At 37.0% G+C, this 26214-nt stretch overlaps 1 protein-coding gene across 6 annotated transcripts in view; it reads left to right on the top strand.

Annotated features, from left to right (window-relative positions):
* INSC (INSC spindle orientation adaptor protein) overlaps positions 1–26214 on the top strand; it is a 124259-nt gene that overhangs the window by 79835 nt on the left and 18210 nt on the right. For all 6 annotated transcript variants that reach the window (XR_006181003.1, XR_006181002.1, XM_042882183.1 and 3 more), the window contains exons 8-9: positions 17400–17571; positions 18789–18967. Coding sequence is in view for 4 of the 6 variants with exons in the window: in XM_042882183.1 (XP_042738117.1) it covers positions 17400–17571; positions 18789–18967 (351 nt within the window). In the remaining 2 variants the exon portion in view is untranslated. The remainder of the gene's footprint in view (positions 1–17399; positions 17572–18788; positions 18968–26214) is intronic.

Raw genomic sequence — 26214 nt, 5'->3', positions numbered from 1 at the left:
TTAGCTCTGGTACGGAAGATTAAGTCTTCAGATTTTTTTTTTTGTGTGTGTTCTAAAAAGATACATTTCATTGAAATAGGTTCTGAAAACTGAAAAGAAAAATCCCCAGACTATGCCAATTTACTGAGGTGTACTCTTCACCGTGCAAGATCAAATTGGAGTAGTGCCTGTAGATTGCCATTCCCAACAAATTCCTTTTGAAGATTTGAGCTGGTGCCAGGTTCCCACTCTGCACTTGTTTGGCTCCCATATAATTTACGCATCATTTTTGCAGTCAGTTATGTTAGTATTTTATACTATCTATTGATTTTATATTTCGCTAAGTATTTTATTTAAAGCTCTCCAAATAGCTCTGGATTTATGTTTCAAAAGTCACGGTGTTAAGAGAATTTTATAAATGAAAAATAATTTGGAAATTACCAGATGATGGTTTTTCTGTAAGGATTTAAAATAATCCTTAACCAGTGACAATGACGAGAGCAGCAAATGATCCATGAGTGACGTCTGAAGTAACAGAAGCCAACACATCTAATGACAGGTGGGTTTTCCCTACCTAATAATAATAATAATAATCTATCAAGCAAATTTAATTTTAAGATGAAAGAAGCAGCTTACTCAGCTCCTAAACTGAAGGCAGAGATTAATGAGAATCAATTGAAGCATTTTAAAAAAGTGGAAGGAGAGAGCTATTTTGGACCTCAAATATTCCTTCCGTCCCTGACAGAGGCAGAAAAGAAACCAGAAAGATGCAGCCTTAAAGAACGGCCTATCAAAGGAGCAGCTTTCACAATCTTTCTTTTCCCACTCAGCAGGAAATTGTTGCATTGCTTATCTGCATTTGTGATGATAACACACCTGTAAACACATACTGAATGTGCTTAGGTCCTACATGTTAAATAGTTTAAATGGAGCCATAATAAAGTGTGAGGGAGGAGAGATAGGGGTGAAAATACTTATTTAAGAAGACAGACACACTAGCCTTCCCCTCACAAAATATCTCCTGAAATTATATATACGAGTCAAACTGACCCATCCTGCTGCAGGCTTCATGACTCAGCATTGCTCATGATTAGTGTGACTCATTAGAAAAGTCTAGAGAGAGCTTACTGCTCAGAGCCTCTGTATTTTGTTTGGCTGACTTTTGAGCTTGCCTAAAACTTCAGTGATTTCAGAAGACTCTGAAAGAAGTAACTGAAGAAACTGAAGAAAAATGTACTGATGTGGATTTGGTTGCAGAGCAGGGATTTGAGTGTCTCTGGAACCTGCAAATTCATTACTTTTTCTGTTTCTTCCACACTTATTTTCCTTCCTGAACTCAATAATAACTCTTGGAGTTTTCTAGTGTTCTACCTTGTTTCTTGGTCATCTATTCTTGCTTGCATAATTATGACTTTCAAATTTTTTTTTATACAATTTTTGAAGCATGGAACATTCACCGATGCATATTACCAAAAAGCAAAAAGGGAAGAAAATAATTTCCTTGTTCTTCTAACTACAGCTTCACTAAACTATGCAGAATTTCTCACATTTCTTTATACGCTACAGAAATCTTGAATGACTAACCCCCCACCCTCAACAAAATAAACTAAGTCTCCTGGTTCCAGCTGACTTACTATTCTTTTGTGTGGACCATGCCAGTGGGAACATACTGAGCTATCTGTTACCATCTGCTGGAGTTTTTAACTCATTTGTAGATGAGCTGGTTATCATACATGAGGACAATGTGATGGAAGCTGCCAAAGTGTCTGGCTTATGTTGATCTTATGTTGATCTGATAATAAATAATGATCATCTATTAGGATGAGTCAGGGAGTGAAAACAGTGCAGAAAGTTGTTGAACAGATTCTGAGTTCACTTCTCAGCATTGCTACCTCCTTGACTTGTTTTTTAGCAGTAGCTGAAGCTATAAAACATAGCAACTTCAGCTTATGCTTAGCCTAGAACTTTTTTTTTTCTCTTTCCAAAATCACTTCTGTAATTTTTGTACTTCCATGAGCCTTTCCACACCTCCTTGGGCTCCAATGGAGTTAAGAATCCTGCTCTAATCCTCACTCACCAGTGAGGAGCCCTCCTGTGGTGTTGTGTAAACTAGGGACCTTTTGTAGCTTTTGAGCTGGATCCTTTGCAAATAATGCCTCAGTAGCTCTCCCAAAATGGAAACTTTGGATCTTTATATTTAGAAAAAAAACTTGGAAATTCACCTTTTCTGAAATCTCATTTTATACATGCACATTTGAGTTTTTTTTTTCCCTTGTTTTTACATAATAATTCCCAAAATTAGTTTCAAAATAGGTGGTTAAAAATCTCTCTTTTTTTTTCCCTCCTATTTCTATTATTGCAACAATGTGAGAAAGTGCTTTACAGAATAGAAAAATAGTACATATAAGAAGCTTTTATGATAACTTCAACCAGTTATGGCCAGAAGATTTTCTCAGCTTAAATAATGAGTACTTCGCATTTTATTTTTCTCACTAAAATGGTATTATACAAATGCAAACTGATCTCATGGTTTATCTGTCAGTATCACTGTATTCTGACTCTGTCTTGTTAACTCTTACTGCAAGCTAAGGTTTTTCCCAGGCATAGTTTGATTCCCTCCAGTACTCTTTTACAACTCAGCCTCAGCTAATTGGCTATCTGAAACTCAGCAACCGTTCTTAGTGACATACATTTGATGTCAGGGCTGGAAGTATTGAATCACTTAGGTAAAGTACCCTGCATGTGCTCCCAACAAAAACAAAATAAGTTAATTGTATAACTTGTTTCTTACCTCACATTTCCAATGAGCTAAGAGCTAGCATGTGGCTTAGCTGAAGCTCACCCATGATACCTATCTCCTCATATCTGTTAAAACAGTGAAGGTTAAATAATAATTAATGGCAGGTGATGTAGAGGCCTGTTTGTGTGTCAGTGTATTTTATTTATTTATTTATTTATTTTTTTACTTAGGCTTGTTTGCAGGAAACCACTTACATCTGGCATTCTGCCTGATTTATACTAAAACTTTCATGTTTCATAAAGCATCTTCTAAAACTTAATGAGCTGTTGGAAAAACAGTCTCATCTCTTTAAGATAATACTCATGTTTTTGAAAAGCTAAGCATCTAACAGCATCATTCATATATCGACTGATTCTTACCTCTCATCTGTTAAGTCCCAGACAGCAGCTCTTTCACTGACTGTTCCTTCCCTTTCTAGTACTGTTTAGAGCTTTACGGAGGACTGTAGCATTTGTTCATTTGCTGCTGTTGGTAATAGATGAGTAAGCTTTTTATTGATCAGGGCATACTGTTGTGCTAAATCACTCTTGATTTTCAGAGATGCATTGCTGCACGTTGTATAATAGCAGGTTTCCTTCTTCAACCAACGTTCTGGTAGGTAGTGGCAGTCCAGAGTTTCATCAGGGCTGACATAAACCTGAACTGGTATCTTGAACTAAGTGCTTAGTAGTGGTCCTTCATTTCAAAGTAATCTGGAGTGCTGAAGATTGTCTCTTGTGCCCTTTTGTGTTTAGCCAGTTCGATTTAACTCTATCAGCTTTTACACTTTGACCTGACAGTGATCATAAGGAGGAAAGAATCTTTGTCAGACCAGCAGGTCTTTTGTCTGCAGATGCCATCACTAAGAAGGTAGAAGTCTCACCATTTCTGTAGGTTCATCTTATTACTTTGTTCTCCTAGAGAAGATGTGAGAGAAGGTTGCCTCATAAAATTTTCTGTGACCTTGCTGAAGAAGAAAACAATTATGCCACAGCTAGGCTGCCCTAAAACAAGATAGCAACTACTAACAGGCAGAGAAGGGCAGCTTGTTGACTTCAGGGGCTGTAAACAGTGATATTTTTGTAAAGCAGAATCTGTTTTATTAGTCCCTACACTATTGTTGTTTGTTAATAAGACACAAGTCATAAGTGTTGCCTCTGTCCTTCAGAACTCTAGATCTTCTCCTACCAACCTCTGAGCAGTGAATGGCAGCCTCAGTCTGAATGAGGGTGATGTAGAGTTGGATGCTTGTGGACCTGAAGCTTATGTTCTAGTCCACTGGAGACATTGCCACATGAACAGGTGTTGTGAGAGCCATTCAAGACCTACATATGATGGATCCTTTTGGTGACATCATCACCTGGTCATTCGGTTATCTACAAATCTTCATCTGTACAGGGTAATGCTACAGTCTGCCATGTTTTCCTGGGATCAAATTAACTTAGGCCTCATGGCCTAAATTAACGAAAATCACAGTAGTCAGAGAAAGAAAATAGGTAAAACAGGAGACAGCAATACTGAGGTTCAAGTCTAGCTACTGCTCTGAAGGCTGAATAAAACCCCTTTGGAATGTATTTTAGGTAGCTTGGTATTAGTAGTTTCTCTAGACCCTGGAAGGCAGAAAAGAACACCTACATTCTAGATCCCTGGAATTAGGACTGTCATGTTCTCCTACTGCTTTGAAGAGGCCATTTCAGATAAGCTGTTAGTGGAAAGACGGGGATTTTCCAGCTTTGTTATAGCATTAATTGATTTATAAAGCTGATCTTCCTCTCTGTGACGTTTTCTTTACGTCCACACACGTATGCAGTAGCCACATATCAGTATAAAGAGCAGGTAGAAATTGTTTTATCTTACTGCTGTTTTTAATGTGATTTGATAAGTAGGCATAATGGGAACAGCTATGTGGGTAATAGTTACTCCTATAGTTTGCCATATCTGATGAACCACAGCCTGTGCACTGACAAGAGAACGCTAGCAAGGCTAGGATTTGCAGCTACTTCTTTTTCTTACCTCGTGTGAGTGTTTTGAACTGAGTTTGCCTTTCTAAATTAACTACTGTTTCTCTGTGACCTAAGCCTGATGCTTGTGTGTTTCTCAGTGGTGCAGGAATGGCCAGGATTCAGGGCACTGGGCTTGTTCAAAACCTCCAGAACTGCATGACAGAGGTTTACAGGAAAACCTCTCAGAATCTGGCAGAACTCTAGAAATCCTTTTGGATTTCTTCTGGAAGAAGACTGACATCCTTTCAAATATCAATGGTTATAGAAAATTCTGTACTTGACAATATCATCAACTGTTTGTCTATCAGAAAAGGCTGCTGAGAGGAGTGAGAGGAAAGACCAGAAGTTTATAAAGCAGGCTTCATAAACAGAGACATTGCTTTCTTTGTCTTCAGCAACTTGAAACAGTTGTGGTTATATCTGTTCAACCTAATGGTTAGAGTGAGAAATGATTCTACTATGAAAGGACAGCATAACATTTCCTTGTAACTGCCTTTCGCCTTAAAGAATTTTTCATTTTAGTGTAAATTCTCAGTGTCTTTCATTAAGAAAGACAGAAAACTAAGTCTTACTATTTGTTTATCAGAGGTCTGGGGAAAGGAAACAGCAGAATCTGAGAGCTGGGATGCTGCCAAGCAGACAACCTAAAGGTGACTACAGTGATACATAATATCAAACTTTTCAGTATTTTTGATTCCAGCTTACCTGAAAGAAATGTGATATTTAAAAAGTGATGGGTATACACAAAACATCAAATGGAAATTGTATCTATTCCATAAAATTGATACTTAATTGTTATTAAATTTAAAGGTAGACCAATACTGTATCTTCAGCACTATCATCATCTCTTCATATGCATTCACAACTAGAGAACACTCACTAAACATGTGTAGTTAGGGTCACTTATAGATTTTGGTAAAGATTTACTCTCATGATAGTGATACATGAAAGCACTCCAGAAGGCAGTAGGTAGCCATCAGCTAACTTTCAGAGACTAAACAAATAGTTCAACATAGGGCACTAAGCTGATTATCAGTCAGCATGGAGGAGCAGCTCTGGTCACAGCACTGGGAGGCTTTTTAAAGTACAAATAAGGAAAGAATCTGAGCTATTATGCGTTTGAGCATTGTACCTGCAGAGTTCTATGAGTAATGAAATCCTACCTGAATTTATTTCTAAAAGGCTTATTCTGTGGAATTTTTGGGACATAAAATGAGCGATAAGTGAATATATCTTGAAAACTTCACTCAAGAAATGTGACTCATGCAACATAATTCACACGTTGTGTTATACAACAGTGGCACCCAGTGGAGGCTGGAATTATGGCAAAGTTTCTGTTGCTGGGTTCCCGGTAAGGGTTGTGCAGATCTATCTCGAGTTTAAGGCTGCGGGCACTGATTTGGAAAGGTAGGTGTATGCAGACCAAAGCTATCTGCAACCTGAGCATTCTACCAATTTAAGCACTCTTATCTATAAACTGGACTTCTCATTTTAATTATTTAGACTATCAGAACATTTGTATATCAACTCACAGCAAACTCTAATAGCTTCACTGAGTGCAAAACTAGCATTATTAAAAGACCCTTGACTCCCAAAAATGAAGTTTTAATGTACTCAAAATATTGCAGGTAAAATAACTTTTAAATTAAAATCAATTAAATTTAGATTTTTTGATCCCATTAAGTTACCAGAATTTACTACTGATTAGGTTACTATTCAGTGTAAGATATACCCTCCTGTAGGACTAAATGACTAAATGACTGCTTGTTTTAATAATAATAGGTAGCACTGTTATAAAGGTATTTATCCAAGAATTATGTAGAGGTAGATAAGTAGATTTTATCTTTATTTTATAGCGTAGGGTGCAAGAGCAAAACTAAATTGCTTAGGAATAAGTTGCCTCAAGTGTATGAAATAAACTTCATGGCAGATCCATAATGTTGCACCACCCTCTAGATTGAGGAAAGAGTTATGTAAGCTCTGTGCCTTTACTGTGCTGGCTTTGCCTTCTTGATTGAACTGCAAAAGATGCTGCTGTGACTTAGAGTAGGAAATCTGTGAGCTGTTTCCCTTCAGTTCATCTTTCCTCGCAACAGGGAAGCCTCGAGCATCTTTAAATGTGAAATGATGCGCTTCCATGTCATTTTTAGCACAGTTTTAACGTTTCTTTGCTAGAGAGCTTTCTCGTTTGTACAAAGCAGTTAAAAAACTTTTCAAAAATGTTGTGGGGAGAAGACATAGCATTCAGATCCTAGGGCACTGGAAAGAGTATTAGGACAGAGAAATTCAAGTAAACAGATGAAGACTGTTATATTGAAAAAGGGCAGGTAATTGGAACACACATAATTACAATATATTTTTTCTCAGGAAAAGAAAAGAAAAAAAGAAACAAAGTATGGCAGTTGCTAAAAGCGGTAATGGAAAAGGTGGAGATGACACTGCTCTCTTCTTCCCATTTCTCTCTTAGTTTTCAAAGTAAACTGCGGGTGCTGACTTCTAATCTTAAATATAAGCCAGTCAGGGTAAGCTTATCCTAACAGAAGGTATTTCAGTGAACCAGAAGAGAGAAAAACATGGATAGATAGGAAAGGATGCCACAATCCTTTTCAGTAAAGTGGATTAACTTTTAAAATTGAATTAAGAAAGATCAGTTGTACAAGCTCATTGAAAGATGTCTGATTAGACTGGATTTTTAAGCCGATTGGTTTATGGTCAGCTGTTCTGTATAGAAACGTGATTGCACTTAGCCTTAAAAAACCTCCCTGCTTGGCACAGGTACTGTCTTGTGTTTGCTGTGTTCGTTCACCTTGGTTTTTAATGACTTTTGTATTTTAATGCTGGTTAATGGTGTTCTTCAGTAAGACAACCAAGGATCTAAGCCATAAATGTCAATCTATCCATTAAGCTGTGGCACATCTTGTACATACCACCTGAACTTTGGGATTTAATAGATTTTGCTTTCAGTTAACAAAATTCATGTTGCTGTGACAAACTTATGCCCATAGTTTTTCAGAAAGAAATCTTAGGTGAGGAGAGAAATCATTTAATTAAATTCCTCATCAATGTTGTTGCTGTCTTTGCTATTGACAATACAGAAATTATTTTGTAGTGGAACTGTATAGTAACTAATGCTATTGGTATTTGACTTAGGCTGTAGGAAAAAGAACAGTTGGGTACCAAGAATCTGTGATGCTAAGTATTTCATGCACACATGCATGCACGGAGTCCTTTGCAAAAAAGTGACCATTTCATAAATATTTAGAAAATAAAGCTCCAATTATTTTGTGTAATAACTGTTGGCTACGTTATTAAACAAATTCATAGCAGACATTGTGACCAGAATATCTCCAGGTGTCCATACAATCTGAGATTACTTGGAAATGTTAAGACACAGTAAAATTTTGGACTACGTGACATGAGGAACAATTTTTAGTTCAATTAAGTCTTGTTCCTCTGGAAGGAGTTTTATCACTGACTTCATTAGGGAACAGTCAGACTTCTGGCTGTTAGAGGATTAATGTGCTTGAAATACAAGGAATACTATTCAGTATGGAACTAAGCCTGTAGCATAATATAGTGAGATCAACAGCGGTCCTTAGTACACCATGGATTTGACTAAGCCAAAATTTTTGAATGACTTTTAGTCATCCTTTCTTCTGAAGTGAGTTATAAGTAAAGGTCAATAGAGAATATATAAGAAATAGTGGCCTGAAATATTTGTTTGAATGCTTCCAATATGGGGATAAACAATAACAAGATATGCAAGATTTATTTTTGGAGGCTATTTATAAAAAATATTTGCACTGACGTATATATTTTTTTCCCCACCAAGACCCTTGCTGACTTTCTATGCCGTACATCGTTTATATGGAGTCTTGCTTTGTGTTGCTTTCTGTCTCCATCAGACACAGTCAAAGACTGTATACCCAAAGTATGCTAAATTCACTTCTAGTAAAAACAGTGAAATTGATATAACACAATTTTTTTGTGCTGGTGCTTCCATAGCAGTCACTTTTACTTACAATGCTAGCTCAGCCATATTGTGATGCTTTCCCAGGAGTGAGAAAGATGTGGGGAGAATGTTGCCACATACCTTCAATTTTTAGCAGAATTTGAACTATTTGCAGAAGTTCGGTATACTTTGATCACGTTATGCTCTTTGGACACAGTATTGATTAGCCTCAGTGTCAGAATGACATGCTTATATGCCCTTTTTTCCAGTTGTCACCCGTTTCTGGTTTCTCCTTTAGATGCCTCACAGTGTTGTCAGTGCTGCAGCAGTTTTTCTTGTGCTACTTGCAGACTGCGAGATGGCAGGATGAAGCCTGTTCACATGCAGTTTTTAGCTCAGATTTGTACTTTACAGATGTGAAGGATGAGGTTAGTTTGAAATGTGGGATCAGTTTTTACTGCCTATGGGAAGTAAAGCTTGAGTGCTATTAGGGGTTGTAATATTTACTACTTGCTAAATTATAGGTTTCTGTTGTCACAACACCCTTGTGAGTATTATCCTAACACTGATCATACTGGCTCACAGCTTAAAGATTATTAAAATCAATCAAAAAAAACAAAAAGGCCCCAAGCAGACATTGACTGGGTGGCAGAATCAAGGCAGTGTTTTGGGCTTTCTTCAACAACATACGTTTAGCTTCTTTGATGAAATCTAAGTTGACTTTTTTTCCTTTTTCTTTTTGCCTTAACAAAACATTTCCATCCAAAATAACTTAAGAATGTCCTGGCCTATTGAACCTGGACTCTGCTCACTCAGTAATTCAATTTCAAGTTCTGTTGTGGTTTTCTAATAGAATAGAAGAGTTCAGTTCCATAAGGAACACAGAGTTTAACTACCTGATCAATTAAGCCCAGCTAAAAAGTTCTGGCATGTTGAGTGCATTATCCAAATGCCTCCTGAATGCTCCTGATGCACCTCATTTGGAAGCCTGTCAGAGAGTTTGACTACCCTGAGGCAAAGAACTTCCTTGTATCCAGTCTGAGTCTTCCCTGGCACAACTGTATGCCATACCCACCCTTCCTGTTGTTGGAGGGGCAGGCACTTCTCTCTTTGCACAGAGAAAGATGTGATTATGGGCTATTAAAATAAGCCTGACTTGCAAATATGATTTTGAATGCAGATTGGGACTGTCCCAATGTCCAAATGTTCCATTATATTTATCTTTGCTTGCTCAAAACATAATCTCCATTGGAAATCTAACAAAATTTGTATGTTTCTTTGTTCTTCAGTGCAGCACTCAGATACTAGCTTAGCTTTAATTATGTTTGCTCTCCTTGATAATATGCTCCTTTATGTTGAGACCTGATAGGAGAGAAATCAACATTCTGGTGGTAAAAAGATTCAAGTTTATCAGCCCCTCAAGATTGCCCCTGTTTCTTCTATTACAGAATCAATACAGCAGCTATATTTGACTGTGCTGGGAGATGCTAATGGAGAGAAAAATGCTGAGATCATTTCATCTAATGGTTCATTGTAGACCTCTGGCTGCTAATAAAGATTCCATGCAAACAGCTGATCCTAAACCCAAATTTCTTATACTTAAAGCAATTCTTAAATTTCTTTATTGACACTGCTGCCGTAGAAATAAATCAGTATTTGTAGGAGACCCAAAAGATTTTCCTGTCCAGAGAGATATCTCAGGATGACATAGTTTGATTCTGCTGCAGCCAGGAAAGTTCCATCAATTTTCACCAGATGAAAACTGCTACTTTTTTAGATTCTTTTTCTTTAATTCTTTTTCAAATAAATATAGCAATTTCCTCTGTTGTTATTACAACACGAATGGACTCTTATTGAGTTGCTCACTAGAAGTTTTATAGCTAAAGTGCTGAGAGTGTTTTCATTATAAATGGCTATCATAAAGCTCTATAACTTGCCTGTAAAATTTCTCTGCCAATGAAAATCTTGCACATACAAGGTCAGTTCTGGAGCTAATTTATTTAAATTAATTTACTAAGAAATTTGAACAGCCATCGTGAAGTAATGAATGTTGCAAACAATTTTATTAATGCTTGATACCTCTTAAAAACAGTAAGTAGTTTTAGAGATGGCAATGTCAATAAAGCACAGTCCTTTATGGAAGTTACATGTATTTAGATGTTTTTGATTTTTAACAGGCTGCTGTATATATTTAGTGCATTCTATTAGGTAAGTGTCTTATAGCTACGGTGTACTTAATCAGTGTACATGTGATTCAAAAACTGTAGAGACCTTGTATCCTGTGGAGATTAGATATTTCTTAGGCTAAATTTAGAGACATCCTTGAAGTGAGGGATACTTGCAGGGAAAATTGTTTGCATAAGGGTCTCTGTTTCTGAATGAATTTGCAGAATCTCATATTTAAATTAGCAGTAAAGAAAGAAGCACCTTGTAGTTTCCCATTTACTTTATGCCCAGTCTAATACAGGTCTCTGCTCTCTGCCATGGCTTTTCATTGTCACCCCTGAGCACAGGATAGGTTTATGTTTCTTTCTAACTTCTTGGTACTGTATTCTACTGACCTGTCTGAGAATGTTAGTCTGATGGAAGAAGTATGTGAAGTTACAGCAGTAATTATTTTATTAATGTCTAACGTCTAAGCATATCATGTTAAGATTTAAAATTTGGGCTTAGACATGTCTACATTTCTAGCAGAAATACTGTCAGGACCTTTTTGCTGAGAGAAGAAAGACACAGTGGAGAGTTAGATTCGTTGATAATGACAGATTCTCTGGCTGTGACCTCCGTTCTGCATTTTTTGGATAGCAGCACTTCCTCATTATTGTAATAGATGAAGAGGGTCCTCTAAAAAACATGGCTTGCGTGTGGTTTGCTTTTTTGCTCATGAAGAGGTGCACTAACAAACACTTCTTAAAAATGAAATGCACAGTATAGCCAAAAATAAGCAATGCAATGTAATCAAATGTGTTGAAAGAGCATTCTTGTTTTTAAATGCCAGACACCGGGTGTTTGAGAATATGTCCTCATGCCATGCAGTGTCTGTGACATTATTTATTTAAAACTAGATGGTCCGAGCATGTTTTTTTCAGTGAGCATATCTCATTTTCTGGAGTGCCTTGCTATGCAAAACCCCGGAGCCCCTGTTTGGTTATAGGAATAAGATGGTTTTTGTTTTTGTGGTTTTTTGTTTTTCCTACTCAGACTGTGATCCCCCAGGGTAAATAAAAATGAGGGCTATGTTAACACTACTTACATACGGTCCTTCCCTCATTCAGACTTCAGGTCCCAGAATCTTGTTCAGCATTATTGTATAACTCATGACACTTCCTCTCATCTTCTTGCTGAGTTCTTTTTGTGCCTGTGTTGCTTCATTTTAATGAAATTCAGACCCCAAAGTATAATACATAAAGCCTTATCCATTATTTAAAAGAAGCAAACTTATGCTTTCTGGAATTTATGAAGCAGATACCAAGAAATTCCTACAAATAGGAATAGATTCTTGCAACTTTAAAACAAGCCAGCATATCCAACCCACCAAAATGCAGGGCAAGAAAATGATGAGATACTTGGCTTCTGTCACATGTCATGGAGCTTACAGAATTTCATCTCTATCTTATGTAAACAGAAATAGTTCTCCCCTATTCTTGTATACTCCTGAGATTTCAGATAGGTCATTATTGTGATTCTTCCAGCTGCTCTTACAGAGCAGAAGAAATAATTTAACAAATGCTGAGTACTAAGACTATTACAAACCCCTTTCTTTTTCATGTCACTGCAGTAATTTATGCATGGTGGTTTCTCCTCTGCTTTCTCAGGATATACTAATTCAACACGTATAAACATCAATATTGAGTAGAAGGATCTGTACTGTAGATGACATCTACGTAACTGAGAGAGAATTCCTTCTCAGTCTCTTCTCCTGCGCTTTGTAGCCACTCAGCAGCTATCCTACAGAACTGAAGGCATGGGAGGAAGTAGACTGGGAAAGCTGGATGTATCTTTGGGTGGCAGCTGGTAGTTTGAAGCAATGTAAACTGTGATTTATGGCACTGGGCAGATATGAACTGCTAGGCTAATAGTAGCGTAGTTTCTTTTTTAAAAAGATACCGAAATAATACTTTAAAAGTATTATTTAGTCCCTAACCATGCGTATGGATCCTCAGACTTGAGGGACTTCAAAGCCATTTGTTCCCTCATTCTTAAAATGGAGACAAAGATGTCTGGGTGTTGCCTTACTGATGTTGTCCATCCTTTCTACACAAAGGATTTGCTTTCTTTTAGCTCCAGTTTCTTATGTGCAGCAAGATTAGATCATCTCCAAATGCCATAGTACATTCACTGTGAGGTGATTGCTTTTCCTGGGCTTAAAGGAGATAAAAGTGTGTATAAGATTTATCATATTCACTCCTCTATAGCCCAGAAGAAGGAACTCATTTAATCTTTGCAATTGATTTCTTCCTACAACATGGCTGCACAGTTGCTGCTTAGGCATTGCTATTTTAATGCAAACCTCAGGCTGAAATGCTAAACTCTTGTTTTTTTAAATGCATCTAATCATACTTCCTGTATAGATCGGATCATCTTCACATTGACCCCTGATCGTTAAGCACCAGGAGGAGCAAATACCTTTCTGAAGGATGGAAGTTTCATAATATTAGCCTCTGCTTGTGGCATGGCAAGGCTTGTGATGGTGGTTGTTCCTGTACTGTAATGTGGTTCGCCTATCTCCAGCTGGGTTGGGGGTTGCTGAAAATGAAGAAAGGGAAAAAAGAGAAAAAAGAGAAATCCTGAGAGAAGTTGCCATGAACCCACTCAAAGTCACTTTAAATGCATAACTAAGATAACTGCCAGTTTTAATGCTTCTGAGTTGGTAACCATTCAGCCTTTACTCAGCTCTGTACTATTCTGTTGAGTATGAAAGAAGGGCTTATATTTGTAAGGTCCCATGGCCCCTGTACAACAATCATTACAAAAATCCGTTGTGTTTTTTTCATTGGTCAATGCTGTTGCCTTGGAATTTCTGCAGTAGCCTTGATTACTTGAAATCACATTTCTGGACATTTTAATGGCATCACTCTACTGATATATCATCACACTTTAAAAATAGGTGAATATAACTTCATCTGGTATAAATCAGCCTATTTCTCAGTGGAGCAAAGGCAGTTTTTATCTGCAGAGCACTTTGCAGAACATCTGATCACAGTTTCTGCCTCACTGTGGAAAGCAGAGAGTTAAGACTTGTCTTGAATGTAATATTTCAAACTGGAAAGCCAATAATGCAATTCATTGCAAGTTCTGTATTGATATTTTTATGAATTGCCAGCATTTAACTCAAGACAGTTCAAGCATGTTTACGGATGTCTAGCTTTACTTAATTTTCAGGAGAAGGAACAGGTATGCTTCCTAAGAAGGAAGTGGGCTGCCCTAGAATTCATTCCTGTTGCAGAGAAAATAAATGATTTCCTTTCAAAAGACTTTATCTATGCAGTAAAGTGGTCAAGTATTTATTTTTGTCACTTGGATGAAGTTTATGTAACAGAGCAATGCTTATAAGGATGTAAGTTCCTGGCATTTTTCCATTTATCAATTTTGAAACTTTAGTGATCAAGCATTTACTGAACACCATTCCTCAAATGCAGGGTCTCCACAGCATCTTATTGCATTCATGGAATTCATTTGTTTGCGTTATCTGGCTAACTGGTCCTTTTGTATTGCCAGGGTGATGAACAGATTTGACATTTAGCTGATTACTCCACCAAAATTAAAAGGAAAACAGGGCAGTCATCCAAAGTTCCTTTCAGTGTGAAAGCTAATTATAAAAATGCTTTGAGCAGCAATTTCTTTTTGGATGTTAAAGTGCTTTTATTAGATTGTTCCCCTGTCATTTTAAAATTTATTGCTAGACACTTATAAATGGGGTTGCCTGCTAGGGCAGAATTATTTTATTTTAACTTCTGTAGTTAAGGTGGGAGCCAAAAGGGTACAGAATGTATTTTAGGCAGAATTTGTAAGTTTTTTTTATAATATTTTGAATTGAAAGGAGGAAACTTAACCAGTGCTGGCTTTTATGGATTTAAGAAATAAGTTCTTTATTTATTATTAAGAAAATAATAAATCCACTTATATTTACAATTAAGCAACTTCCCACTTCCAAACACAATTACTTAGTAAATATAAAAAATCAGATATGTAATTTAAAAGTTGAATACAGACCTTGTTTTCTTGGTGGCTTGTGTTTTGTAGTGTATATATAAGCAATCAGTGCTGTTGGAAAAATCCAACCCTGTGCTTGTACTTCTTTCAGAAGCCAGTACTTGTTCTCAAATAGCATGAAACTACTCCAAGGTCATTTTGCTGAAGTCACTGAAAAAAGTTGGCCAAGTGAATTTCGACCAGTAAATTTGGGGCTAAGTAGTGCTCTATCCTGTTACCAAATCTTATAAGTAGCTTCTTCTGAAATAGATATACTTTTTATTGCCTTGGAATCTCTTTAAATTTTCATACTGACTGTTGTTGTTAGTATCCTTCAGGCCCCAGACAAGGTGTGACCTGGGGAAGTTTCAAGGTGACAAAATTGGGTGTTTTTGCATATGATATTGTCTAGCACACATTGGCTACTGAATCATCTTGTGAGGACATATATTAATTCTTGACACTGAGATCTATTAATATACTGTGAAGCCAGGAGAATGATGTGAATCTGCTGTTTCAAACTGTAGAATTCTGCCATAACTAGGAGGAAATATTTTGCTATAGGTAGATTAATGTTGAAAGCTTGTCAAGGAAAAGTTTAATGTCGAAAATTTATTCTTCCTCTTCTTGCCAGTGCTTCAGGTTCTCTACTGAAAACCATTTGTAATCTACAAGAAAAAATAGATTTCTTTTTTATTTATCTGTTTTAGAGTTCCAATGATATAGTCAACTGCCTATTAAAAAGTGCATCCCAGTGAGATCTTCCAGAGGGTGATTTTTGCTCCCACCAACCTGAGATCTTTTCTTGTAAAATATATTAATTGATATTAATTGTTTGTGCTTAAAAAATAGTTTAATTCATGCTCATTGCAGGATACAACATTATGTATTAATATATAATAAAAAAATGAGTTGGAAATTTGGTAAATATACTTTGTGGAGAAAATAAGACTTAAGATGTATGTTTTGAGAAAGCTTTGAATAGACAGAGAATGAAGTCAGAATATGTGTAAGATGCTTTATGAGTTTTTTGTTTTGTTTGACTGTTAAAGTGTATTTCAGAGATAAGTTCTTGATAATTTCTCCTGGTATCTATGAAGTCCAAGTAGCTTATAAGGCATGACTCCATGCTCTTTCAGAACATCAAATAAGTAAAAAGATCAGTTTTTAAAACAGATACTCAATGAAGTTTGTAAACTGTCCCAATAGTTCATCCATATAAAGATTTTCATTGGTGAATTTCTGTGGATTTGACATTACGTGCATCTTTTGGGATGGACTCGATGATCTCAAGAGGTCCCTTCCAACCCCTGTAATTCTGTGATTCTCTCATTCATGCTCTATTTGTTCCCTTTACACATGCTTGAATAGTATGATGTATGATTCAGGAACATGTAAAAGTGGGGTAGAAGCAAAATCCTGTTACTTTGTAAGTTCTTAGATTATCTCCTTGTACACAGAGGACCTTCCTTTGCTGGCTTCAAATGTTAACAAGTAACACATCTGTGCAGTTTAAGCATCTTGTTGGCTCCACTCTGGTCCACCCTTTCATTGTGTCAGTGAATCTCCAGTAATTCAGAGCAGTGTGTGCATATGTGATGTATTCAGCTAATCTGCATAAAGTGAGTTTAGAACACATCAGACATTCTAAAAGCATAAATCTATGTAACTTTCAACCATGTTTCTGTTCCTCTTCTGAATAAACAAAGGATAAATGGACCTAGCTCTAATACAAAACCCACGCATACTCATCTGTCATGGTTTATGGATCTGTCTGTAGTGGTACTTTCTGAACCTGCAACATGTTCAGAAAGTGTTTGGCAAAAAATCTGCCCATGTATGTATGTCTTTTTGCACACTTGAGCTCAACTCTCTCGATGGGATACATTCAAAAGATTTTAAACAAGTCTGAGAAGAGCAGCAGTTAACATATGCTTATCAGGGCTTATTTTTGGAGGAGTGCTTTATTGAGACTTCTGTCAGAGAATAATATTTTTTCTTTTGACAAAAATAATGTCAGCAGAATGAGGGAAAATAGGGAAGATTTAGACTAGATATTAGGAAGAAATTCTTTACTGTGAGGGTGGTGAGACATTGGAATGGGTTGCCCGGGGAAGCTGAGCAACCTCCTCCCTGGAGACATTCAAGGCCAGGCTGGATGGGGCTTTGAGCAGCTTGGTCAAGAGGGAGGTGTCCATGCCTATAGCAGGGGGCTGGATCTAGATGGTCTTAAAGGTCTCTTCTGACCCAAACCATGCTGTGATTACAGGAGAAGTAAACAAAAGGCTTTTTGTTGGTCAGCAAATTTTTGTGCTGAATTCAGTTTATTTTCTGAATTGAAACTTCTTATGTCATAAATGCCACCAAATTTAAGTCATTCAAAATAAACTGAGTAGTTAATCCACAGCCCAGAAAAGGAGACTGTAAAACCCCTCTGTGTTTGCAAAAATATTTATTGGAGTATTTCCAACCTATACCTATTGTTTTTCCATAGGTCGATGGAATACTGTGCCTGGCTGACATTCTTACTGATAACACCCATTCAGAAGCCACTCATGCAGAAGCAGCGGCAGTAATTGCACAGATCACATCCCCACATCTCACATTCACTCAACATCTCAGCAGCTTTCTGGAAAATATGGAAGAAATTGTGACAGCGCTTGTTAGTAAGTTCTTCTGAGTCTTTCCAGTTAAAATTACAGCTTAAGGCTGGGATCTGCCATTAACCGCATTCTGTAAAGAATGTTTGCTATTCTCTGCTTTCCAGATTGAGGAACTCGGCCATTTTTTAATTCTGAAGCTGGGCATTCTGCACTTACATAATAGTTTTAACTCCTGTCCATTTTTGAGTAAATGAAAATAATATCCACGTGCTATACTACCATTAGAACCTCCAAATGAACTGAGCCAAGGATCTTCCTGTCTCATATTTGTCTCTAAAAGGGACTTTTCTAATTGTTCCTTTACAGCTGTTGTGTTTTCTATATTTGCTGTAAGTAGACTGCTAGAGGCATCTGAGCAGACTTTAGATGTATTTAGCAGTTATTGCAATGCACCATAGTCAAAGTACAACCTTAATAAGCCATCTAGAAGGGATTAGCAGGAGAAGAACTTCTCTGATTGTCAGTGCTCCAGTTTCACTTCAATTTTAGTAATATAAACTCTGCTCAGGAAATGTGAGCATTAAAAATAAACCATGTGTAACTTTGGGAGAGCTGTTTCAATAATCACACACCAGTGTCCTTTCAATATTTATAGCTCAGTAATCGAATTACTGTAATATGTTTAATTTTTAAAACAGTCTGGAGTGTTATTGCCAGGTGATTCAGATCTTACTTAGAATATATGTGTGCAAGGAATTAAAAGATAACCACGAATTCAGCACTTCTTATCGAAAATGGAAAATACGCAGGATGACTACAAAGTAACAGGCTTAGAGATGGGCAAAATGTATGCAGTTTGTTCTAAAGAGCAGGATATATGGGTGAAATATTCTCTTATGGATCAATTGCTGTCAGCCTTCTGCCTGTAGTATTTCATCTCATTTATATCAAGGTGTTGAACAACATTTAGTGGAATATTCTTTGTAGAATGATATACTAGGTAGATACTCTCATTACTTAGATGAATGCTCAGGAAACAATTGCTTTTAGTGTTCAGAAGCACAAACGAAGATGCCTAATGTTATTAATGTTTATAAACGTAGTATATAATTTCCAACTTAAGATTATTTTTTTGTTTTGTTTCTGCTTCTGTCTTGAGCATTACAAACTTGGCTAAGGATTACTAATGCACACTGCAGACAGTTAAATACTGCTTTGAAACAAATGTGTTTTTGCAGCGAGAGGATGATTTTTATTCAATTTATTCTCTGCATTCCTAGAACTGTGCCAAGAAGCCTCATCTGGTGAAGTTTTCCTGCTGGCTTCAGCAGCTCTTGCCAATATTACTTTCTTTGATACTATGGCTTGTGAAATGTTGCTTCAGCTAAATGCTATGAAGATTCTTCTAGCGGCGTGTTCAGACAAACACATAGTGGATACTCCATATTCCCGAGATCAGGTGAGTGACTTCTCAGCAAGATACTATGAGCACATTTATGCAAAAATCAGCTGGCTTCAGCACCTTGTCTGTCTTGATGTAGGCAAACCTAATTTGATTTCCTATCTTCACTTTTGTTCATCCTAATATGTGGCTTTTTCTTATCTGTGTCTATTCTTTTGCATTCTAAAGTCTGAATGTGGTTTTATGGGGAAAAAAAGCCACTTCCCATATTTGTAAGATACGGGGATTTATTTTTTTCCACTGTGAAGCTGGTCAAGCACTGACACAGTGAACTAGAGAGGTTGTGGAATCTCTCTTTGAAGAGAGATTTCAAGACTTGGCTGGACAAAGCTCTGACACCGTTAAAATATATAGATATATTAAGGCCTATATAAACTATTTTAAGTTCATCGATGAATTAGCTCCAAGAGCCGAATAAGAATCTGATCCTCAGCCCATTGACATTGGTGGGCTTTGGATCAAGTCCTAGTCACTGTCCTTCCTGTGCTGCTGTATTGGTGCAAACAAGACCTCAGTTGTGGTGTGGTTCTAGTCATGGCTTTATACTGTTAATTCATATACATAATTCTTCTTGACTTTCTGTCTTTGTTCTTCCTATAATCTCACAATTTGAATTCCTTATTTCATTATGCCTTCACCTTTGTTCTGAGTGAGATGGCAATCTGCTCCGTGGTGAGCCCTTTCTTCAAATTAGGAAGGCAGACATCTAAAGAAATGTTTATGACTTTATTAGGTAACAGATGAGTTAGAGGCCTTCTGAAGATTTGTTGGTTACAAGACATCTTATTATCTATCTAGATTAAGGGAAAACTTTGGAATGGCTAGTGATTTCATCTCAAGCAACACCTTCCATTCCTTCCTGGAATAAAAAACGTAGATTAAAAAGTTGTGATGGCATATGTGGTTTGTCACAGTAAGTTCCTGAGCTGACTCCTACTTATTTCTGCAGTGGTGGACCTGTGATATGGTGGGTTGCTCCATTACTGAGTACTGGCTGCTCAGGTGGAACTTGAGTGCTGCTCTACTTGACTTTAAGAGCTGTTGGCATTACTGGTCAAGCAGATCTGATAAGGCAACAGCCTTTGGAGAATTCTTCCTTCCAAGTCCTGAACAAATGTGTGTTTGAGTGGATTGTTCACCTTTCAAAAGCACAGTTGTTTTAGTGTTCTATTAAAGGGCAGATTCTGTCAATTATCTTAGCTCTAAGGAATACCTTGCATTTTAATTTTCTCTGACTAGTTGTTGCAGTGGGGATAACAGAGACTTGGCTAGGGAGAAAAGTAACAGTACATTTGTTTTCAAAGGGTATTCTAAATTGCTGCTTTGACTTTTGATAGGGATACTTTAATTCTGCTTATGTACATAGTACCTTTTTCATATATATTGTCTCATCTGCTGTTCATTCACCTAAGGACATAAAGTTAATTAGGCTGGGAAATTCTTTATTCAAAAATTTATTTTGCAATGTGCTACCACTATGGATTACACTGTTATGGGCAAATGTCCATTCTGAATGATCAGATCATCCAGTCTGCTGAAATAAATACAGCAGAATTAAACTATACTAGCTGTTGAAGCAGTGAAAGAACAAAGAAAGAGCATTCATAGAAAATACAGCAAAATACAATCTAATAATGATAAAATGTGATAAAGGAGCACATGAAACTTAGAGCCCCATTTCTCACATAGGGCTTAAAATAAAACATTGTATGCAAGTAGGGAAAAGTCAGTCTTTTCGTTTTCATCTGTGCCATTTTCTATCATCAGAAAGTCACAGGATGGCTTTCCATACAGCCTTTCTAAGGACAACTAGCACTGATTAGTTGACAGCCTCCACGGTAGCATGGATAGCATTTCACTCAGGAGCTGAATGTCAAATGCATTCTTTGTTGCCTGCAGAAAGTAGTTTTCTGCTTGTTCTCCTCTAGAAATGTTTTGTCTTATGATTTCTGAGAAGCTGTTTTATGCAAATGATAAACTTCCTGCCTTCACTGTCTGAAAACTGACTCCCTCTTTCACTTTCCAGATAGTGGTAGCTTAGATGAGGTTAGAAACCAAAAATCGCATTGCTGGACTTAATGACAACATAATAATTGACCATGTAATAGCAGCAGGCATTGTTTCTGTAACCAGAAGTATTACAGTGGAATTGCTTAATTTTATAACAGAATACTTTGCACAAGAGATGTCAGATGAAGCCTTAATTTCCAGACAGCTTAACCTCTAGTTTTCTGTCAAAATGAATACAAGTGTGTCCTCTGTTATTTTTCTTAATGTGGATACTTTTTTTTCTTTTTTTCCCCTGCATAGCAGGTTTGCACTTTAAAGGCACATCTTTCAGACAGATTCCTGCTTATGTTCGTGTAACACGTATGTGTTTAATGTGTGTGTATATAAATATATAATATCAGATATCTTAATGGAGAGAAAGCATTGTCAGAAGAATGGTTCTAACAAAAATCCTTGTCATTTAGGACCCCTTTCATTTTAACCACCTCTACATAGAAAAATATGAAATATGTGTGTTTGTGCAAGGCATATTTATGTATAATAATTTTTTTTTTCTCTCTGCATTCCCACTTGTCTCCTCAGTGTTGCTAGTATTCTCACCTCACCTGTGAAGCTGTGGAGGTAAAATCTAACATCTTCTGATCTTCTGTTATTCAAGCAGACAAAGAATTAACGTGCAGTGAACACATTGATTTTAAAGTGCTTACTTCTAGGTCTAAAGTCAGTGAGTTATTTTTTGAAAAAGTTTTAAGTGGCGAAAAGCTTTAAGCTAGAAGGTGAAAATCGATATAGTTACTGCTTTGTGTTTGCTCTCTTTTTCTTCCCTCTCCTAAATTCTTTCCATTTTCCTTGGCATTTGGGAGATGCTGCAGGCTCTGAAGCTGAGATCTTCTCTCTCAGTTAAGGTTGGAATCTCTTAACATTTTTTCCCTTTATTTGAAAGTCAAGAAGTTTAGATGTTTAAATGATGCCTAGCTCTCAGTGAAAGACTTTGGAAACATTCTTTTTAAAGAGAAGAATACTGAGAGGACCTTTAGACATCTTATGAAAATTCCTGCCAGGTTGCAGTACTACCTCTCAACCTGTCTTTCTTGAATGCTGAGTAACTTATAACTCCTTGTTAATTTCTTTTTGTTTTTGCTTGTCATCATGAGGACTGTTAGACTCCTGACTCCATTTTGTTAAATGGCTGTCCAGATTTTCCCTTATGTTTGGAAGTCAGTATGGTCTGAGGAGAACTTGGGGCTCAGAATGGAATTTGAGCAATGAAGTCTGTGTAAGATGCCATTTTCCCTGCATCTGACAGAAGTAGGAGATAAAATCATTGCTGGTGAGGAAGGCAGTTAGTGGAGTCTTTCTTGCTTAGGTCTTCTAAGTTTTAGGAGCAAAAAAATAATGTGGGAGGCTGCCTCTCCTGCTTAGTCAGGAGAGGAATATCCCTTCTGCTGCTGAACCATCAACTAACTGTTCTTTCATAGGGAATAAATGTGTGTGATACCCTGGGACTTTGTGTCCTATGGCACGTTACACAAGCAGCCAGGGACAGAGCAAAGGTTGGTGGTCAGACTATTCGGTCTGGCTGCAAACTGTGTTTGATAAACTCTGCACCAAAATTGTGCAATCTATTCTAATGTTTACTGCATCATGCTGAGAAAACATGTTTTCAGCTAATACAGTTAGAAATGGAGGTGATACGTTACATAATTAAGTTATTAAACAATATATTTAAGAAATTAAGCAAGAAACAAGACAACCACTAAGATGCAGAAATGAAAACAAGGCCCAAAGTCACATGTCCTTATATGAACTTTATGCCATTATATCACAGATATCTCAATTAATTTCCTCTGTAAGTCTGCAATTGTTTTCCCGGTGTCCCTTATTATTATTATTATTTTTTTTTTTAAGAAAAATAATCTCTTAAACACAAAATGTTTTTGAGACAAAATGTCTGTTTAGTTATATTTCTGCTCTGCATATTCAGTTTAGATGCAGAAAATGCAACATCCAGCAATATGCAAAACGAGAGCCACAGTTGAAAGAGTGAAATTCTCATGTCAGCTGAAGAACTCTTTGCTGTTCTTTGCTAGTGGCTAGGGTTTTATTCCTGGGATCAATTCCCAATATTGTTCCTACTCTGATTTTGAAGTAGTAATTTAACTTCTCAGCATTTCTGTTTAATCATCTGTAAAGTTGGGCAGACAGCGCGCTTACTCAGTGTAAAGCCTCTCTGGAGGAAACATGTTGTGTCAGCACAATTCATTGCAGTTTTTATTCTCAACCCTTGCCTGCCAGGTTCACAGTACAATCAGGCTGGTGCAGGAGTAGAGCTAGTTCCAGCAGAATCTAAACAAGAGACTGTAACAATCATAAAGCTGCAAGTCTGAGCTGGTTGTGTATGTATTTTGCTACTTTTGTCTTCTCGGCTTCATTATAAAACGTGACAGCAGACCTCTAAAAGTCTCTTTTTCCACTCATCATTTTTTTCCAAAAGAGTTATCACTACCAAGCTGAAGGCTGCAATTTCAGTCTCAGTTCTAAGCAGGTGAGCTCATATCAGCATTTCTACATACTATGATTCCTTTTCTTCTGTTTGCTTCTCAGATAGCTAACAGATACTTTCTAGGATAAGCACCAGAAATGACTTCCCGACCACTGTGCTTGAGTTAGTGGCAGCTGAACTAGATCCTGTGCTCTCACTTCTAAAGTGGGAGTGATTAACTTTTCTCTCACAGACTCAAACCATGATTCCAAGTAGACAAAATAAAATTGTTTCCTACAACTGTGCACAAGCTTAGGCCAAATTGTGCTCTGCTATAGGGAGACCAGGTGTCTTGCATTGACTGAATCAGTTCCACAATCTAAGAAACTTTCTAATAACACAAATAATGTCTTAGGGATGATCTTTTTTCCCCAGGTTTTCATCTGAAACAAAGGAAACTGTGGCCCAGAAGCAAGAAAAGAGACAGGGTCAATCTCCACCACCAGCTCAGAGCTATATTGCCTGGTTTATGGAGCATTCCTATTAACTGTGTGAGCCATGCAGGATGCATTTCCCATATGCTTCTTCAAAACAAAAATATGTGAGAATTCTGCCCACTCCTTGGCTACTTTAGTTAGCACTATGAAATAAAATAGATAAAATGGTAGTAAAGACATCCTTCCTACCACGGGGAAAGATTCATTTAGTCCTAGCCTCTGATACTCTGCCTTAGCATTCCAAGACTGCGGTTCCCTGACACAGTCTCGGAGTAGTAGTAGAGTTCACAGGAGATCCTATCTCTAACTGCTATTATTTTTCCATGGGAATATTTGCCTCTTCCAATGAGATGGCAGAAAGACCCTATTCGTTTAGGTATATTTTTTTTCTCTGTTTTCAGGAAGAAAACAGAATTCCCGATCAGAGAAATGGGTAGTCAATCCACTGGGAGTTACGTTTTTCACTTCAAGTAATATCATGTGCCAGAGAAAATTTCTAGAGATTTCTTAACAAGGTTTTTCTTCCCAGTAGTATCCTGAAAGGTCCTTCTACCTCAACATGATGTGATGCCTGTACCTGAACCATGCTGTGTATACTCTTCTGCTATCACCCTATGGGCTGATCTCAAATTGTGAAGTTTAAATGTTTTTAATTTACATTCAGACACAATGACTCTCTTCCCTCTTATTAGTTATCAGATGTCCCTTTCTTCCTAAAGATGGTATCTGGAATTTTGTAGACAAATCTGATTTATCCTCATATCATTAATTTGAATTAATTACCAAATACAATATGTAGCAAAAATTAATTTTACTTAGTGATGAATCAGCCTTAAAGGAGTAATTATCTAAGAAGATTAGCATTTCTATATTGATCTATTTTGCCACTCTATTAAATTACTCAGTAATTCTTATTTTGAGCTTGTGACTTTCTATTTCTGTTGGGACTATCCATAAAAGCTTGCCGGACAGTGTACCTTTACTATCAACAACAGCATATTAGCATCACACTTTTCACCTCTATAGATCTCTCCCCACAAATGAGGTAAGTGACCCTCAAATGTGGAAGATATTGGCCCTTTAACAAGCTGAAATGTGTGCTTTCATCTTTCAAATCCTACTGCATTTTTCTTCCTGAGTAGCTGGTTTCACACTAATGAGAAACACTTTAAGATCATCTTATATCTCCCATTAAGGGTGAGTTATCTCAAGCAGTAAAGAAGCCTTCTGTTTTCTATGTGTTCTTTAGGTTTAAACCTCTTTGTCACTTAAAGCATTTGAGTTTTACACTCACAGCATATGCATCTGTATTTATAAAAACATTTTCAGCTTGTTTTCATTTTTGTTACAAATGGCCAGTACCTTTATTCACCAGTTAATGAACATTAGTCACCATTACCTGTTCAGAAAGAGAAGCGTTATGATGTTACGTGGTTTTAGTAAGAAACTCTCCAGGTTGACTGATGCTTCAGAATTTTTGGACAAAACCATTTTAAAGATTCTTAACCCTAGTTTCTCAAATTTCTATTACTCTTGACAACTGTAATTCCTAAAGCTCACTGCAAAATAGGCCACAGAAATGAAAAGAAAGGTTCGTCGTATCAGGATGTGTGAAAGGCTGGGTGAGGGAGAAGGAAACTGTGTGGAACTAAAAATGTTTTGATTGATTTTTGATTTAGTTTATTAGAGTAAACAACAGTATAAACATTGCCAATTATAATAAGTTTCACTGTCACTAGAGAGGGATGTATCTGTGTTTTCTATTCATTCCATTCATAGAAGTATACAGATATTTAGTCAGATTTTTAATTAATTTCCAGAGCAACTTTACAATAATATGATGCTTTACTGACTTCTGAAAAGCCTGAGACGTTTCTATTATTTTTAAGTGTATTTATTAAATAGGGAACATTTGCATGGATCTAAACTGGAGCCCCCTTGCTCCAGAATTTTTCTGAGCATTTAAGGGCAGAAAACAAAGTCTTTAGTCTCATTTTACCTTGTAATAAGTCACATTAGTGGGACTATCTGCATGTTAATATTTTGATAAATTGCCACCTTTTCATGGGGTGCTAAAATAGAAGCACATCTGACAGTTCTCCTGCTGGCATTTTGTGTTTTACTGCTTCACTACCTGGCATGTGTAGGTGGGCAGTGCATAGCACATATTAGCAGTTGGGTGGTAAATGCAGAGATAAACCCCAGAGGCCTATTCCACTGGTTACTAGTAGTGCAGTTCATGCAACACTGACTGG

The sequence above is a fragment of the Lagopus leucura genome, unplaced genomic scaffold (genome assembly GCF_019238085.1).
Source record: "Lagopus leucura isolate 7727_CA_CO unplaced genomic scaffold, USGS_WTPT01 Super-Scaffold_100033, whole genome shotgun sequence".
Lineage (NCBI taxonomy): Eukaryota > Metazoa > Chordata > Aves > Galliformes > Phasianidae > Lagopus > Lagopus leucura.
The sequence above is the reverse complement of the archived record's forward strand: the minus strand, read 5'-3'. Positions and strand labels throughout refer to the sequence as shown.